This window comes from Phalacrocorax aristotelis, chromosome 2, assembly GCF_949628215.1.
Source record: "Phalacrocorax aristotelis chromosome 2, bGulAri2.1, whole genome shotgun sequence".
Lineage (NCBI taxonomy): Eukaryota > Metazoa > Chordata > Aves > Suliformes > Phalacrocoracidae > Phalacrocorax > Phalacrocorax aristotelis.
In genome coordinates, this window is record NC_134277.1 from 49062296 (window position 1) to 49079179 (window position 16884).

General features: G+C 44.7%; 1 protein-coding gene and 1 long non-coding RNA gene across 2 annotated transcripts in view; one reads left to right on the plus strand and one right to left on the minus strand.

Moving 5' to 3' along the window:
- Positions 1–757: 757 nt before the first annotated feature.
- LOC142052816 (uncharacterized) lies at positions 758–14231 on the minus strand. Its single transcript, XR_012659005.1, has 4 exons — positions 14062–14231; positions 1772–1946; positions 960–1161; positions 758–868 (listed from the first exon to the last, which is right to left on the minus strand). It is a non-coding gene; the product is annotated as an uncharacterized LOC142052816 (long non-coding RNA).
- CDCP1 (CUB domain containing protein 1) overlaps positions 14079–16884 on the plus strand; it is a 29185-nt gene continuing 26379 nt past the window's right edge. Inside the window, exon 1 of the mRNA XM_075083436.1 lies at positions 14079–14239. Coding sequence (XP_074939537.1) covers positions 14164–14239 — 76 coding nt within the window. The 5' untranslated portion in view covers positions 14079–14163. The remainder of the gene's footprint in view (positions 14240–16884) is intronic.

The window sequence follows — 16884 nt, forward strand, 5'->3', positions numbered from 1 at the left end:
TAAGATGTATCAAATAAACTTAACTAAGGAATAAATTTAAAAGAAATTTGTGATCCTCTGGCACTTATTATATAAAAGGGAGGAAAGACTGCATTAATTGTATAAATTATTCATTTTTAATTATTTGCTCGGCTGCAGTAAGTATTGGTAATATTCTGTCTCAGGAAGAGAAGAATGATGACAAACAAATTTTGCTTATTCTCCTTACTATGGCAAAGTAAACAAAACTGGGGAACAAACTGAAAAGTCTGCAGGCATTTCAAAGTGCATTGGGGAGATCTTGTTGTTCATTGTTTTTTCTTCTCTCTGTCTTCTTTCTACCCTTCTACACAGAACTAGTGAGCCTTCCTAACAGACATGTTTTCTGAGAACTTGACTGATGAAAATGTTGGCTGGAAGAAGAGTTACACAAAATAAAGCAAGCTTTGATCCATGGAAAGTTTAGATGATAGGTAGCAAATATACTGTCTGTGTAAAGAAGGTGGATGTGCACGTGGCTGCAAATAAGACTTGCAGCAGCTTGGTGAGCCATTTTGATCCTCAGGGATGTGCAATTAGAAACATTGTGTGCTTTGGGAATCCAAGAGAGTGCAGTAAAAATAAATTAAAATTCTTCTACTTCCCAGTGTGTGACCTGCAGCTTTCGATAGCTGCTGATACACAGCGGTGGTCCCCGAGACTCTGAGACCCCTTTCCTGGAGTAGGTGTTGAATGCAGAGGGCAGCAGGAATGTAAGTGCCAGCAGATCATCCTCCTGCTTTCTCCCCACCGGCACAGGCAAAGCTGCATGCCTTCCTTGCTAGGCACTATTCTGAAGATAGAGCTGCAGATCTCCTCCTGGGACTTTCTTTGCTATTTGCTTTGGGATCTGGCTGGATGAAATTTTCAGGTAAGACAAACTTTTGTCAAAAGTGTTTGTTCTGCTGCTTTAGCCTGAGAGGCTCTCAGAAACATCTTACCTTGACTTACGACGGCACTGCCCAGTCTCCTCCCTTGTTCCCTTTCTCACGTCACCTCTAGAGCTTGTTGCCATAAGCTTGTTGGCTCAGCAAACTGGGACACCTGAAAACTGATTTTTTTCTTCTGTTTTTGAAGGGTCAGTCTTCAGCTGGATTAGTGAGCTGGCTGTGAAACTACATCCTCAAGCCTGATGTCCTGCTGCTGAGGACAAAACAGTGATTTGAACGAACCGCATCAGCCTGCCGGCAACCAAAGAGCAAATGTGAGTGCCCGGCCGGCATCCGTGCAGTCACTGTCCTGGGGACACAAAGCAGCTCTACAAAGTAACTGGCAGCCTTCTAATGGCCTTCTGGTATCAGCAGCAAAACCAGTAAGGACATTAATTTCACTATGTGGCATCAACTACAGAAGCCAAGGAGCTTTCAGACTGCTGGAAATCTTGAAAACCCCAGACAGACACACCACCCCCACACTATTTCTAGTTCTTGCTCCAAAGCACGTGAACAGCAGAGCTTTTCAGAAAAAAACCTCACCATATTTTTTGACAGGTAATAAAATGGTGAGTTTATTGAATCAGTTAAATCAATTTGGTTAGAATGTACTCAAAGAATTCAGGTTGAGGTAGATAGTTGGCATGAAAAATTTCAGCGTGAAGAGTATGATAAGCTTGGAAACAATTAAAAACTATTTTAGAGAGGGAAGGACCAGACAATCTTAACCAGAGGTGCTGTTCCCAATCTATAATGGGTGAATATTATATATCCCATTAAATGCCACATAAGACATTACGGATACCTCCTCTGGTACAGACCTGCTTCCTTGGATGATGATGATGACGATGATGATGATGATTTCCTTGCTGTACAGTTATATCTTCAGACATTCAGCAGGGACTTTCGTTGAAGAAGCACTATTCCTCCGTGCAAGAAGTGTGCCTTTGGCAGATCCAGCATTAGTTTAAACTGCCTGTATAAGACTTTTGACTTCTGCAAAGAAACATATGTCCCAGTGAACTGTTGGGCACTCATAATTTTTTCTACTTGCAGCTGTTGTCTAGTAAGAAATAAGAAACTGGCCTTCCATTTAGCATAGTCTCTGTCCAAAATGAACTAGCCACCACTTTACGTAAGTTACCATTCTGCTGAAATACCCTGAGGGGCACTCAACCTCCACACAGTGAATGTGGCATTTGGCAAAGCAGTCTGATTCACCTCAACAGTCTCTCTTCCCTTCTAGGAAACCTCCTGGCCTGACTGATTTCCCAGGGACAGTGTATAAGGAATCACTGCATGATCAGGAGGTACCACTGACATAAAAGGATACTGTAAGCTGTGACATCTTGCGTAGCTCACAAAAAAACCGCCATCTGACAGCACAAAGATATTCAAGAATATTTCAGGAGACAATTAGCATCTGTGTACCAAATGCTCCCAAGTGGCTAAGCTTTAGGAACACTCACTAGGGTTTGTAGCTGAGTTTGCATCCCAGCTCTAAAGCCAGGAAGTTTTTTTACATTTTTCTGCATACTATTGGAAAGGAGGGGACAGCAAAGGTGTCTCACCTCCTTGTTTGCCCCCCCAAACCTGCACCAAAGGCCTCTCCTGAACTCCATTGTTCTCTCTGGGGACTCAAGGGTGCAACACCTCCTTCTACTGCTCTTACTACAGAATCTGGTGCATGTTAGCCATGTTAGCTCTGCAGGACACCAGCTGTCACCTCGATTTTGAATGTGTTGGAGAAACAAATGTGCAAAAGTTGAAGCTGATAAAGTTTAAGCACCTAAGCAGGGGATAGGTATAAATACCGTGCCAGGATCTGCCCCTACTTTCTTCCATGAATGTGAAATTCCCAGATGTAAAAAGCTGACAGAGGGTTTGAGGTTCCAGCAGGGGATAGGTTCATGCATGATTTCTTGGTGACATTTGTGTTTGGATGACTCTACCTGTGCAGAACAGCAGGAATATTTGACAGCACAAAGGAAAAGTCAAATGAAATCAAGCAAGGAAAATAATGTAATTTAAAGCATACACCAAGGGCTTATGCTGTGTCCTGTTACAGAATTAAATGGAGACATTCTGCACCTACTTTTGTCAAAGTATTTCTCTGAGATGGAAGATGTGAATTAACGTTTTCCTAAATGTGGAGTGAGAGCCAACTGATTTTTACAATTAATTTGTGGTACAGGTGCACTGTCCTAGAAATACGTTCTCACTCCTCCTGTTTTATGTACAGCTTTGTTAGGAAGACGGTAGCAGGCTCAGTCAGTAAGGCCTCATTTGAGAGGGCTCGGTGCCCTCTGCTGAGCTTGAGTGCACAGGCAGTGATCAGGAAAGAAGATGTTGAGCCTTTACAGGCAGGATCTTGCATTGCCTTCTGTCACTAGCACCTTCTCCTTGTCCAATAAATTGGATATTTGTAAAGCAATTTTTCACCTAGACTGTGTTTCTCCTAGGGATTTGATAAGCCTTTTTAGTACAAAGTAGATTTTTTTCTGAAGTCCAGCTCTAAAATCCTAGGAGAGACGTTCTCTTTACTGGAAACATTATTTGCTATTGGAAAAGCCGGCATCTGTGCAAGGTAAATGCATTCTGATTTGCAGATCCCATGGCATTTGTATAATCACCATCAGCAATGCGTGGCAATTATAATTTGAGAAATGGTGATCTTCTAGTAATGACCACTACTGTGCCTTTCACCTGAGTTTTGGTCTTTAATGTACAAGGCTGGGGATTTGTGAATGCATCGTCTCTGCGGCAGAAGTACAGCAGCATGTATTACAAAGTTAGTACCCAAAAGACCAGTGGATGATCTGTGGACACATGTTCTCATTTTGGCTGGGATAAAGTTAATTTTCTTCTTAGTAGCTGGTGTGGTGCTGTGTTTTGGATTTAGTATGAGAATAATGTTAATAACACACTGATGTTTTAGTTGTTGCTAAGTAGTGCTCACACTAGTCAAGGACTTTTTCAGCTCCCTGTGCTCTGCCGGGTGCACAAGGAGCTGGGAGGGGGCACAGCTGGGACACCCGACCCCAACTGACCCAAGGGATATCCCACACCATATGATGTCATGCTCAGTATATAAAACTGGGGGAAGAAGGAGGAAGGGGGCGACGGGGGAATGTTTGGAGTGATGGTGTTTTTCTTCCCAAGTAACCCTTAGGCGTGATGGAGCCCTGCTTTCCTGGAGATGGCTGAACACCTGCCTGCCGATGGGAAGGAGTGAATGAATTCCTTGTTCTGCTTTGCTGCCCGTGCAGCTTTTGCTTTACCTATTAAACTGTCTTTATCTCAATCAACAGGTTTTCTCACTTCTACTCTTCCGATTCTCTCCCCCATCCCACCAGGGAGGAGTAAGCAAGCAGCTGGGTGGTGCTGAGTTGCCAGCTGGGGCTAAAGCACAACAAGATGAAAATGGAGCCAGACCCCATCCCAGGACTGTACATTCTCGGTATTAACAGATTCTACAGAAAGCTTCTGCTGATCCATGCCCTTTCCACACTCAGGCTGGCAGTCTTCTGTGTGAGGTTTCAGCTCTTACAAACCCAAGTCCTCCCCCCAAAGGGCGAAGCAGCTTCTTCTCCAGCTGCTTTTGAAAACAAGAGACCTACTGAAGTCCATAACTTCAGCTGAAAGTAAAATTTCTCACACTTATTCAATCTCCATTGCCACAGCATCAGACAACACCCCACCACCCCCACTTTTGAATGCATTTGATCTTTCTAGCACTGATGAAAAAGGTGTTGCTGTTTTTCCTTCTTAAGCATTAGGTAACTGAGGCACAGAAAGACTAAAACTATGTCTGTATGACACAACACAGCTCTCAACCAGCAGGATCTAAAGAGGGTAGCACAAAACCCGGTACAGCCCAGTAAGTTCTCTGCCTAGTTAACTCACCCCACTGGGAAGCTTGGCAAAGCCAGGCTAGTGAGGTGCATAGCGAGGGCAGGTGGGAAATGATGGGCAGATGTCTCATTTCTGCCAAGCATAAGGACTGACTGCTGTGCTCCCATTCCCTAGCAGGCTTTTTAATATCATACTTTGTTCCTACAAACCTGAGTTAGGATGCTGGATCTACACACCACAGACTCCTGGAAAGCTGAATTCAAATCTAGATGACAGCTTCTTAGCTTAGCGCCCTGTAGCCTGCCGAAATCATTACAGCAGCATTGGGAGCCGCTTGAACAATCAAAGTGTAGATGCAACATCATCGGAGCATCACGTCCAACTCTCCCAGGCTTTGGTGACAACTGGATATAACCACAGACTTTTCAGTTAAAACAAAAAAGCTTTAACACTTCACATTATCCTGTTGGGTAGAATCTCACTTTTTTTGATACATTCTGTATAACTTAAAATAGCTTCAGCATATGCTCACTTCTTCCTCATTAAACATTTCCAGGAAAGTCTGAGCAGTTTTACATGTGGAATAAGAACTTCAGCTTCAGTTTCCTAGACAACCTGCTGCGATTGCACCTAGAACATCACCACAAAATCTCATTAAAGTCCACAGTTGTCTTTAATCGCTGACCTAGTCCTTTTTTTCCTTGTCCACCTGTGATGGCAAGTATTTTGCCAGAATGGGACCGGGTGTGAGTGACAATAGAAAATTCTGGGATGCAACCACCCTGCTTGGGATCTTTATAAATCTGTGATGGAAGGACTGTCAGTGCCAGGCAAAATTGGTATCTGTGTGAACTGGATCATTTCAGTATCTAGCACGACCTGTTTAAAGGCAGAATATTATGCAGTCGGCACCTGATTCTCTTTCCTAATGAAGGCGTAGACTTTTATGAAGGCATGGGAATGTTAGGCCACATGCACAACTCAGGAAGGAAACGTCAATGTCTCAAGCTCTTTCCATATTTACTGTTTTTACCAGAACAGCTAATAGTGCAGGCACATCACCGATAGCTCCCATATATTAAGAACCCATTACATACATGTCAGCCTGAGAGCCATGGGGAAGCACTAGTCTCCCCGTGGTGGCCTTTATGCGACTCATGCTGTCTCTGCTAAGTATACATATAGCATACGTGGTATTTTGTAGCAGCATCCTATTCTACAGGTTGTTTACCACATGTATTATTTATCTTTTGTGATCAGAGCTTGAACATCTGTACCAGAGATGTCTATATAAACTGACAAGCAGATGCATACAGTATGCAATAAATAACCAGTCTTAAGCATTGAGGAATGTTCCTGCTGTTAAGCTGGTTTGTTATGATTTCACTTAGAGACAGATAAAGATGATGGAATATGACTTCTCCCTGACAAAAAATTGGGTTTCTTCCCAGAGGCTCAGAAATGCCCAAGCCTCAAGACTCTCCCTGCTGGCTCCTTTGCCTGTTTGTGTGGCGTATGATGAGCACTCGCTTCCTTCGCAAGCAGGTTACTCCTTTCAGGCCACAATGTCTCATGTGGTAAGGCAATACATTTTATGCTGAACAACCCCTGACCACAAATGGTGGGGTAGATGGATACAAACCAGCCAGATATCCACTCTGGGTTGCTGGGGTGTTTTCTTCCCCTGCATTTTGCATAGGACAAAGCAGAAGCGGGACAGGCAGCCCCTCATGAAGTCCTGATTCTATTTCTTTTCCTGGGTAAACTCCCTTTTAAAATATGAGCAAGAAGAAAACAATAACTTTATACCAAAAAGAAATGAAATGTACCAGAGGCAGCAATTTCTCTCCCATGCTCCCGTAACAGCACTACATTCTACACAACCAGTTTCACAGGAAAATTGCGAGGTCTCTGTTTATCAAAGCGTGCTCAGGGGTAAATCCCACTCGCCTTCTTTATGTAAATGAGTAACCCTTATTTGAATGAGCAGTTTGGCCAGGGGCAGAGTTACTGCGCCGTTTGTGACCCACCTCCTCCTTTGCTCAGGGTGCAGCCTTTTACATACCCTCTCCGCTTTGCCACTCCATCCAGCCCCGCTCGTCTTAGGCAAAGGGCAAAAGACTGCAGAATAAGACCTTGCACATGTAACTTCCAATCTTTAAGGTAACCCTGTGTGTCTAATAACCAGGTAACAATTCCGAATTGCCTCACTGCTATGATGAGAAAAAAGCCTCATGCAAACTAATTGACTGAAGGGTAACTCCTGCCAGCTCGGGAGCTGTTTCTTTTGCAGCATAAAATCATTGAACAAGCTGTAACAAATGTTGCTGCACCCGCTGCACAATGTAGCTGCCAAGTCAAATCAGAGATATCAACAAGAGAATTTCAAATGTTCTGGTGAGGGAAAACTTCTTTAAGCTATTTGGGTGCTTTGCGGGTGTATTTTCAGGTAACAAGCCTTGGCTCAAAGCCCTGCATTCAAGCATTGCTGAACTCACTCATATTCAAAAACTAATCTGAATCCGTATTCAAGTGCTGTAAGCAGTCCCTATGCTTCTCACAATTGATCTAACCGCCATGAATAACTTGGAAATAATTAAGCTTTTGACCAAAATTATATGCTCTGTGACTTCAGTCTATGGAAGACTGATTTGTTGACTCCAAAATATTCTATGGATCATTACTATAGCTGGGCCTAATTCTTTCCTCCATTTTTGATGATCGAAAATGTATATATTATGACATGCAGAGCTGTATTTCTTATTTAGCATCGTACATATCCTTATTAAACACTCTAATAGAGTAAATTCCAAATACAGCGAGCAGGTGCTTTACAGCTGTAGCACAGATACACTTCAATTTTATTTCGAGAACAGCCTTAAGCAAGTGCCTAACTTGAAAGCAATGTAATTTAAGTACATAAAAATAGTTGTCTTTTATTGTGGGAAATTCTATTCTATCCTGCAGAGATGGGCTTAATCCTGTGTCCAGAGGGTTGAGTGGACTAGAGCCAGTGTCAGTAAGACATTGATCAAGCTGATTAAAAAATTACCTAAGTACATACCTACATTTGTCAGAAGGGCCCTGACTTTAATGCACCTTGGCATTTACGTTCGCTCCCTTCCCTTGCTCCTCCTGAGTCACTTGCTTCCCCCGAGAAGTGACTCACCAGACCTGGTCAGGGGCAGGCTTACCCTGTGGAATCACTTTAGTAGAAGAATTGCTTTAAGAAGTTATCAAAGGAATGGAAATGTGCTCATATGGCTCACATTTTCACAAATACCCAGAAGACCGCGTGGCGCTGTGTGCCTGGCAGGCAATAAAAATCCCGTCTCCTTCCATATTTGTTGAGGCAGTCATGAGACTCCAACTCCTTCTTCTCCAGGCAGCTGCCACAAACAGCAGAGAGGTGTCGCATCCCATGTACCATGATGGATATTACTATAGCTGGATATTCCTGCTAGGATTGAAGGAGAGGTAACAGTGACTTTGGTTCTCCTGAACAGAGACAAGGGAATATAGAAAGTTCTTTGGTCTTTCCTTAATATTAACCTGCTCTGTCTTAGTCTGCTAGGATGATGCCACTACTGTACAAGCGAAAGAGATCACTTTCATAAAACACAGTAGGGTAAAACCAGCTTAAAAAATAAACATGCTATTAGCTATTTCCGTGCCTACCTCAGTCAGGAGGTAGCACATTCAATATATTCCAGTAATAAGTTTCAGATAGTGAAAAAAATATGCCTGGAATTTGCTAAAGTTGAAAGATGAGGTATTTCCTGTGCTCTTGCAAGAGATCCTGTACTTTGTACCGTTCTTTGTACCATTCTCCTACCACACTGAGCTGAGCTTCCAGCACAAGGAAGGAGATGCTGTGCATCATTGCTATTGTCACCGGAGCACTGAAGAGCCAGTGCACAGGAATTACCCTGGTACATCAGATCCCAGCAGAGCAGAGCTGCACTCACTCCTGTCCAGTGCGTTCAGACACCAACAGCCCCAGGGTTCTGCTCCCTCTAACACAGCCTCTTCTCTGTTACAGGCTACCACCACCCTTTGCTTATGTATTTGCAAGCTCTGGGGAGCAAGGCTCACTCTCAGTGTTGGCACGGCGCCTAGGGTGAAGCTGTCCATGTTAGGTATGGTCTTCAGGCATCAGCACGGTATATAGTCATAAAGCAGCAGATAACAGAGGAGATGAAATAATTTGAAATTCAACTAGAATGCCTGCTGAGTGCCCTCTCACCAGTGCAGGGTACTCGTCCAGTCCTCTTCGGGTGGCTGGATGAGTGTCATGCAGCTGGCTGAAAGGTGCTTTGGTTTACACAGCACAAGCAAATGTTATCTCATACGGCAGCTGCGTTTTAAGCATGATGAACTGCATCTTGAGTGCTCTCTTGGAGGCTGCATCTGCTCTTCTACCACCTGCCTCATGGACATCTGCACTAAATACAGACCCCATCGTTTCAGGATTCACTGAGCTTGTTTTCTGTTGAGAGTCAGGGCATGGTAGAAATGATCAACCTAAAAATTACTCTAGAGAACTTTCTCTCATTAGGACAAGAGCACATTTATGGGTGTCTCTCCTGGTGTGAGGTTATCAGAATATTTTCTCAGCAGATTTTTCCCCAGGCTGACTGTGGGGGTCTGTGCCCATGTGCCTGTATGGTTATTACTTTAATGATTTCATTTCAGGTGAAAAAAAGTACGAGAGGGATCTTTCATTGACAGCTATTGGTAGGAACAACACTGGCTCAGTCTTTGATGTGTTCATTTAGCAACGTTACACACACTGTAGGGATAAGGAAGCTGAAGTGGGAGATTTGCTCCTCAAAAATAGTATGGTTTAGAATTCCTGTGCTTCCATTTATAGCTTTTCTGTGTTTTCTTGTAACTTGCTCTGTGTAATTAATAGGGCATTTCCAGACAAAGGATATGATTCCCGTAGACAAAGGAGAGGAATGGTTTTTACTAACCAGAACATGGATGCTTTAGGATATTTTTTTTTAATCTCATTTTTAACCCTGGCTTCTCTTGCTAAATTCACACTTCCAAGATGATTAATCCTAGCTCTTTCTCAGAAGTGTATTGACGTTGCTGTGGTCAGCTTGTCAGTAAAGTTCACCAAACAAAAATGATACATGGCTTTTGTGAAACGGTTGGCCCAAAGCACTTCAAGTCTCGCAGGGGAAGAATGCTATAAAAACAACAAATAATGTTAACGAGGATTAAACCCTCTGATTTTCTACACCATTTCCAGCTGGACCAGGGCACTGTGCATTAAGCTAATGAGAGGTGAAAGCCAAATTAGCCGGTTTTGATGGAGTTTTCATTGCGTGTGGGCACACTCTGATTGCAGACACAATTATTTCTCAGGCCCTGGGAGCTTCAATCTATAGACTTGCATACCACATTAAGCTGATCCAGTAAGGCTGGCCCCCACATCTGACCCGGCTGATGCTTGTTCTTTTCTGGGAAAATGACTGTAGAGCAGGGAGGAGGAATGTGAAATGATACATCTTGCTCTTGCTCGCCTCCAGCCTGAGATGGAGGCAAGAGCTGCCTGGAGGGTAGTAGGTCTGCTTACAGAGGCTTTCACATTAGGACCAAATTAGAATCTTTCCCATCACTGTCAATATATAAGCATAAGCAAAAAGACAGGAAAATGAGAAATGTCTTAAGCACAAAAAAAAAAAAATAAATGGGACAATTAAAAAAATTTTTTATCTTCAATAAAAATACTGAGGGAACTGTTCGTGTCATGGTTTAACCTCAGCTGGCAGCCAAGCACCGCACAGCCGCTTACTCAACCTTCCCGCCTGTGGGATGGGAGAGAGAATCTGAACAGCAAAGGTAAGAAAACTCGTGGGTTGAGCTAAGGACAGTTTAATAATTGCAATAAAATATTATAATTATAATGATAATAATAATAATTTGTATTGAAAAGGAAAACAACGAGAGAGAGAGAGAAAGGAACAAAACCCAGGAAAAACAAGTGATGCAACCACTCACCACCTGCCAACCAACAGCCAACCAGTCCCTGAGGAACAGTCGCCCCCTCCCTGCCAACTCCCCCCAGTTTATATACTAAGCATGACATCATATAGCATGGAATATTCCCTTGGCCAGTTTAGGTCAGCTGTCTTGTCTATGCCCCCTCCCAGCTTCTTATGCATCTCCTTGTTGAGAGGGCATGGGAAGATGGAAAGCCCTTGCCTTACTATAAACACTGCTTAGCAACAACTAAAACATCAGTGTGCTGTCACATTACTCTCATACTAAATCCAAAACACAGTACCATACCAGCTACTAGGAAGAAAACTAACTCTATCCCAGCTGAAACCAGGACAGTTTATCAGCTTCATCAGCCAAAATAGACAGGTGGACAAATAGACAGTATCACAAGAGTATTCAGCTCTTCAAGAAAATACACTGAAATGAAAGTCAATAGCTATTTCAAAGGAAATTTTGGTTAAAAAGATGTGTGAAAGGAGGAGGGTCTCTTACCCTTCCCCCTGTTTTCCTTCTTTCTTCATTTTAAAAACAAAGTCAAAGCAATTAAAGTCATAGCAAAGCGACTTTTATGCTTAGAATATTGACTCTTGCCACTAGACTGACAATTCTTTACCTCTGGTCCTCACTCTTTGCAGACAGAGGAGAACAGTCCGATTTTATCAGGGTACATATTTAACAGCACTCACGTTCAGAGCATGCTTTCTTACCTCCTGGATGCTGGAGCCTGATCACAGAGAGCGGTATACCTCCATTTGCACTGTATTCTGAGAGTCAGGGTGTTTTGGGGTAGACACATGGAACAACTCTTTAGCTTTAACCCTGCCAACCCCCCAGCACTCCGCTATAACATCTTGGCATGTCTAGAAAAAAGGTGTTAATGGAAGTTTACTCCTTCACTGTAGCTCATACTGCAGCAACCAGGATTGCTACCACTGTAGGGAAGCGTGCATGAGCTGTGCAAGCTTTAATGAACTTAATGGAAAATGCGTTCACTTTGTGTTGGTGGGTATTTTCCTGTAGAGTTATGTGTACTGACCGTTAGTGTTTTCTGAGTTGGTCATTTCTGCATGTTTTCCTATGCCAAATATTTTAAGCCTCTTAGTCCAGCTGTCTACACTGTTTATGCAACAGTAGATGTCCAAATCCCCTAGGAAGTGACTCTCATAAATAGCCAGTCCATCACTACACAGCCCTCTCAGCCCTGAGGAGAAGCACGCTCTCTCCTGTCACACTGGGGGAGTCATAAGGACTGTCTGTCCCATGGTCCCTCTCCAAATCAGAGGGAACTGAACTTATCTGTCTCACAGAGGTGGTGTTAGACTGGCTACCTAATGTTTACAGGGCTTGTTTGGAAATGCTGGTGAGCAGAGGGGTGACTGAGAATATAAGAGCAGCCAGACCACGGGTGATTTCTGGTTCTGTGTTCCTACATCAGAATTACAAACGACAGAATAGTGTTAAGAACTGTAATGAACATAAACCCACATCTATTTTAGGAAGTCTACCACACTTTATCCATGTTTTGATCTGGAAAAAAGCAAAAAATAGCTGTAAGGCAATGCAAAGCTGACATAAGAATTACCTTCAGTGTGAAAATACTGAACTTTATGAAGATATGAAATTTGATAAGACACAACTAACATAAATTATAACCTGTGAGCTGGCCAAGAGCCTTCCTGTTTCTCCAGTAGGAGGAAAAAAAAAAAACCCTAGCCCTTCTTTTATTTCCTTATGCGAATGAAGCAGCATTGGAACTGATTTGAGCCCCTAAGAAATCATTCTGTTCCTCCTCATATGGCTGTAAATCTCCTATCTGTTCATTTCTTTGCAGTCATATAAGCAGTGAATTACTTTCTTATTAACAGTGTCCATTTATAAATACTGACTTTATGTTTGCCATGCACATTTTCTTTTAATTCCATACCCTTCATTAAGATGAGTAAAAAGCCATACTATGGAGAAGACACCTGAACAATAATTTGATTTGTAAAAGAGGTGTAAAGATCTCCCAGGAGAGCTGAGTATCCTCGTTGCTGGCTGAAATCAGCAAGGGCAAAGGGTCTTAAGTCTTCTCTAAAGCTTGGTCTTAAATCTGTAAAAGATCTTGAACTTCTGACATCATTCTTCGAACATGAATATTCCTGTGCACATTTCTGTAATAGAGAGGTGCTGATGTGGGCTAGTATAAACGTACTGGTTTTTGCAATGATATTGCCAAAGAAATAAAGGCATGCAGAGAAATCAATGGCATGGAATTGCTAGAAGATGAGCTGTCTGATATTAGTAAGGTATTTACTCACTGGGCAAACATCTACTCCTGACTATGTCACAATGGTTTCTGCTCAAAGTTTTTCACTGCAAAGTCCCCAAACATTTAACAAGCAGAATACAAAACGCTGTTCACTGGTAAGAACCTGCTTCTGTGTGAAATGTGGCACTTCCAGACGCAGAATCATAGAATCACAGAATGGTTTGCGTTGGAAGGGACCTTTAGAGGCCATCTAATCCAACCCTCCTGCAGTGAGCAGGGACACCTTCAACTCGACCAGGTTGCCTGAGGTCCCACCTGACCTTGAATGTTTTCAGGGATGGGGCATCTGTCACCTCTCTGAGCAACATGTTCCAGTGTTTCACCACCCTCATTGTAAAAAACTTCTTCCCTAAATCTAGTCTGAATCTATCCTCTTTTAGTTTAAAACCATTACCCCTTGTCCCATGCAACAAGCCCTGCTAAAAAGCTTGTCCCCATCTTTCTTATAAGCCCCCTTTAAGTATTGAAAGGCTGCAGTAAGCCCTCCCCACCACCCATGCATGGCTAGATGAGAGAGCGCATCTGTTCAGAGGTGCTTCGGCAGGCCAGGTGCGCTTTACCTGCCATCAGGAACAGACTGGGCACTCAGCAGGCGTGTGAGGGGACCTCGCTGACAGAAAATTGGTACCGAATTTTCAGGAAGCAAGCTTACTTTGCACACCGAAAACTTTTGTGGTAGGAGTGAATTATGTCGGAAGCGGGCAGGGGAAGCGTTAAGAATAAGGTGTAACAGAAGAAATAACGCTCTGCAGCAGCGGCAGCATCTCTCCCAATGACCGCGACCTGACCGCGACCCGACCCGACCCGACCCGACCCGCCGCGCCGGGGCGGTGGCAGCTCCCGGGGCCGCCCCGAGCCCCTCCCATCCCCTCCCATCCCCTCCCATCCCCTCCCATCCCCTCATCCCGGGAGGAAGAGGAGGGCCTTCACCTGCCGCGCCCCGCCCCGCCAGGTGCGAGGTGGAGCAGGAAGCGGCGGCGGCGGGGACCCGCGCACGGCCCGTGCGGGGACGGGACGGCACCGGGACGGGAGATGGCGGCGGGCCGGGCGCTGGCCGCGCTCCTGGCCGTGCTCCTCCTCGCCTCGGGGCAGCGCCTCCAGCCGGGAGGTAAGGACGGGGACGGGGGGACGCGGGGACAGCGCCGGGGCGGCTCCCCCTCACCCCGGCTCGCCGGGTGGGGCTGCCCGGGCGGGGGCGGGGGGACACGCGGACCCCCCACGGTATGCGGCGGCTGAGCCCTGCCTTGCTTTGCTCGGCTGCACCGGCGGCGAGGGCCGGTGACCCTGTTACCCCCGTGTGCGCTACTCCTTAGTTATTAAAAGCGGGGTGGGGGGATAAGGTGGAAGGGCATCTGTAATGTTCATACAGTGCTTTACGGCGGTGCTGGCCCCCTCGGGAGGAGCGTGTGCGGGTCGCCTTCCTCCTGCGTGGGCAGGCGGCGGTGAGCCCCGGGGTTTGCATGTGCGAGTCACCGGTCTCCTTCCCGGAGTGAAAGTTCACCCCGGCTCTGCCCCGTCCCGGGGAGCGGCCTGCGAAGGTGCGCTGGGCCGGGGGGCTCGGACGCGGCTTAAAAATGGTGTGGAAATAGGGGCGTCCAGTGCCAGCACCTGTCGTTTGAACGTTCCTCTGTCTTCCTGGATGAAATAAATGCTAACAAGGTACATGATTTGATCTCTACGTCCTCGCTTGCTAGAGAGGATGTGACTAACTTCGTAAAGTCCTTTTCCCTGGATGCCAGAGAGGCAGCTGAATTACCTGTGAAGCTCTCAGGATTATGCTCTGTGTTGGACCGTAAGGTTTTAAGCGGAGAGAATGGCTTTATTTATATAGAGGAAAGGATGAACTGTACGTGCAGGGAAACAGAATGGCTTGTGTGTCCAGTTGGGTTGGGTAGTTTAATAGGAGACTGCTGCTCGCTACGAACTCTGCGCCTCTTGAAATTTGTGGATGCTTGATGTAATCCCGTGTATGTAACCCATGAAAAATTTTCTTAAAATCTGTCTGTGACCCCAAGATTCCGGTTGTGAACACAAAGATAGCATTTGGGGTTTTCCTCATTTTCAAAAGCTGCTTGATTGCAAAAAATGTCTGTCCTCAAATCTGAACAGTCTGGTTTATATATATATATATTAGTCTTGTTAAAGGCTCTTGAAGTATAAGTCCTTCTATAAAAAAGAACTGCTGAGTTACTTGTGGTGCTTGTGAGTAACCTAAAGAGTCTGATGTGAAATTTGTGCCTCTAACGTTTCTGTTACCTTTAACTGTGCTGGTTATGCCGAAGTGTGGCTCACAACCGTTGTTGTTATAAACAATGTGGTCTAAACATTTACTGTGAAATTGGACAGCACCAAGGTTTAAGTTTCAGTCTATGTAGTCTTTTAAGTAAAATATTTGCATTTAATGTATTGCCTCCCAGTCAATTGAATGACAGTTATTTGCCTCTCTAAGCTTCTTTAGAGGAAAGAGAATATTATACTGTGGTTACCTATGTGTTGTTTTCAAAGAAAACAAACTTTTAAAACCTTAGGCCAGTGCTAGAAGGGGAGGAGCTAGACTTTCCAAAGATCTTGTATTGCTGAAGTAGCAAATGAAAATATTCTGTTGCATCTTTTTTTCATAGATAGGTCTAGACCTTCACTCAGAGATGCAGCAACCTAGTAACTGTACGTTCACATGTCATTACTCACCCTCTGGTCAAACTGTGTTATCAAAATCCTTTGTTCTTTTTATCCCCTGCACACACAACACCCCCCCCCCCCCCCCCCAATCATCTCGATGCCTCATATTAAACTTCATGGGCTTGCTTTTGAGGCATGGTACAGCTCTTTTTGAGCCAAAGTCTTTAACTTTTGCTATTGTCATAACCTGCTCCAGCATCTCCCCCTCTCTCATGTTTAAAACATCCAAACAAATTATGCATTTGAGTTGGCATTAAAAAAAAAAGTTTATACCGGCTTTAGGCAAGGTTGAGCCCGCACTGTTAGTTTGTTTGGGTGTAGTAGTGAGCAGCATATCGGCTCTGTGGTGGCTGTGGGTGCAGGCTGTCTCTGTGGGGAGCCAAGCAAGTCTGCTTTGCATGTCACTATAATAGCTCTTGTCAGGAAGGTGGCAAAACCAAATCAGGGGAGAAGGTGCAGGAAATAGTGAGTCTCTTGAAGAATGTCTAGTCCACCCTTATTGTGCAAACCTTATCTACAGACAGGATGTCTGTATGGTCTGGGGCTTTCTTAGCTTCATCTAGAGGAACTGGGGAGAGAGTCCTCACCAGCCAATGACCTTGCCCTCAGGCAAGCCATGAAATTGCTTTGTAAAACAAAGTAACAGTGAAGTGGCTCAAAACACCCGGTAGACCCAAGGGTTTCCTGCCACTCTTGGTGGTCCCCCTTCTACCTCCGTTAGTCCCTCCCTTACCAGCTGCATGCTTCTGCCTGATTGTCCCTCTCCTGTACAAGCACCACCACTCCTATGTGCCAAGTCCTCTGTCACCCTGTCAATCTCTAACTCTGTGCCTTCCTCCTCTGTGCAGACCCCTCCAAAAAAGAAGTGACTCGGTGTCAGCTGCATTAGTGGTGTGGGTTGGCAGGCTGAAGGTTGTGATGGTGTGATCAGGGCCAGAGAGGGGAATGGTGCCTTCCCAGCTTTGTTGGTAGATGTCATGTGCCTGGTGTGTCCTTCATCCCAGTGAGAGTTGCTCTTGTTGTTGTGCAGCCAAAACTATAGTTAGAACATTTTCTTGTGCAAAGGTTTGTCCT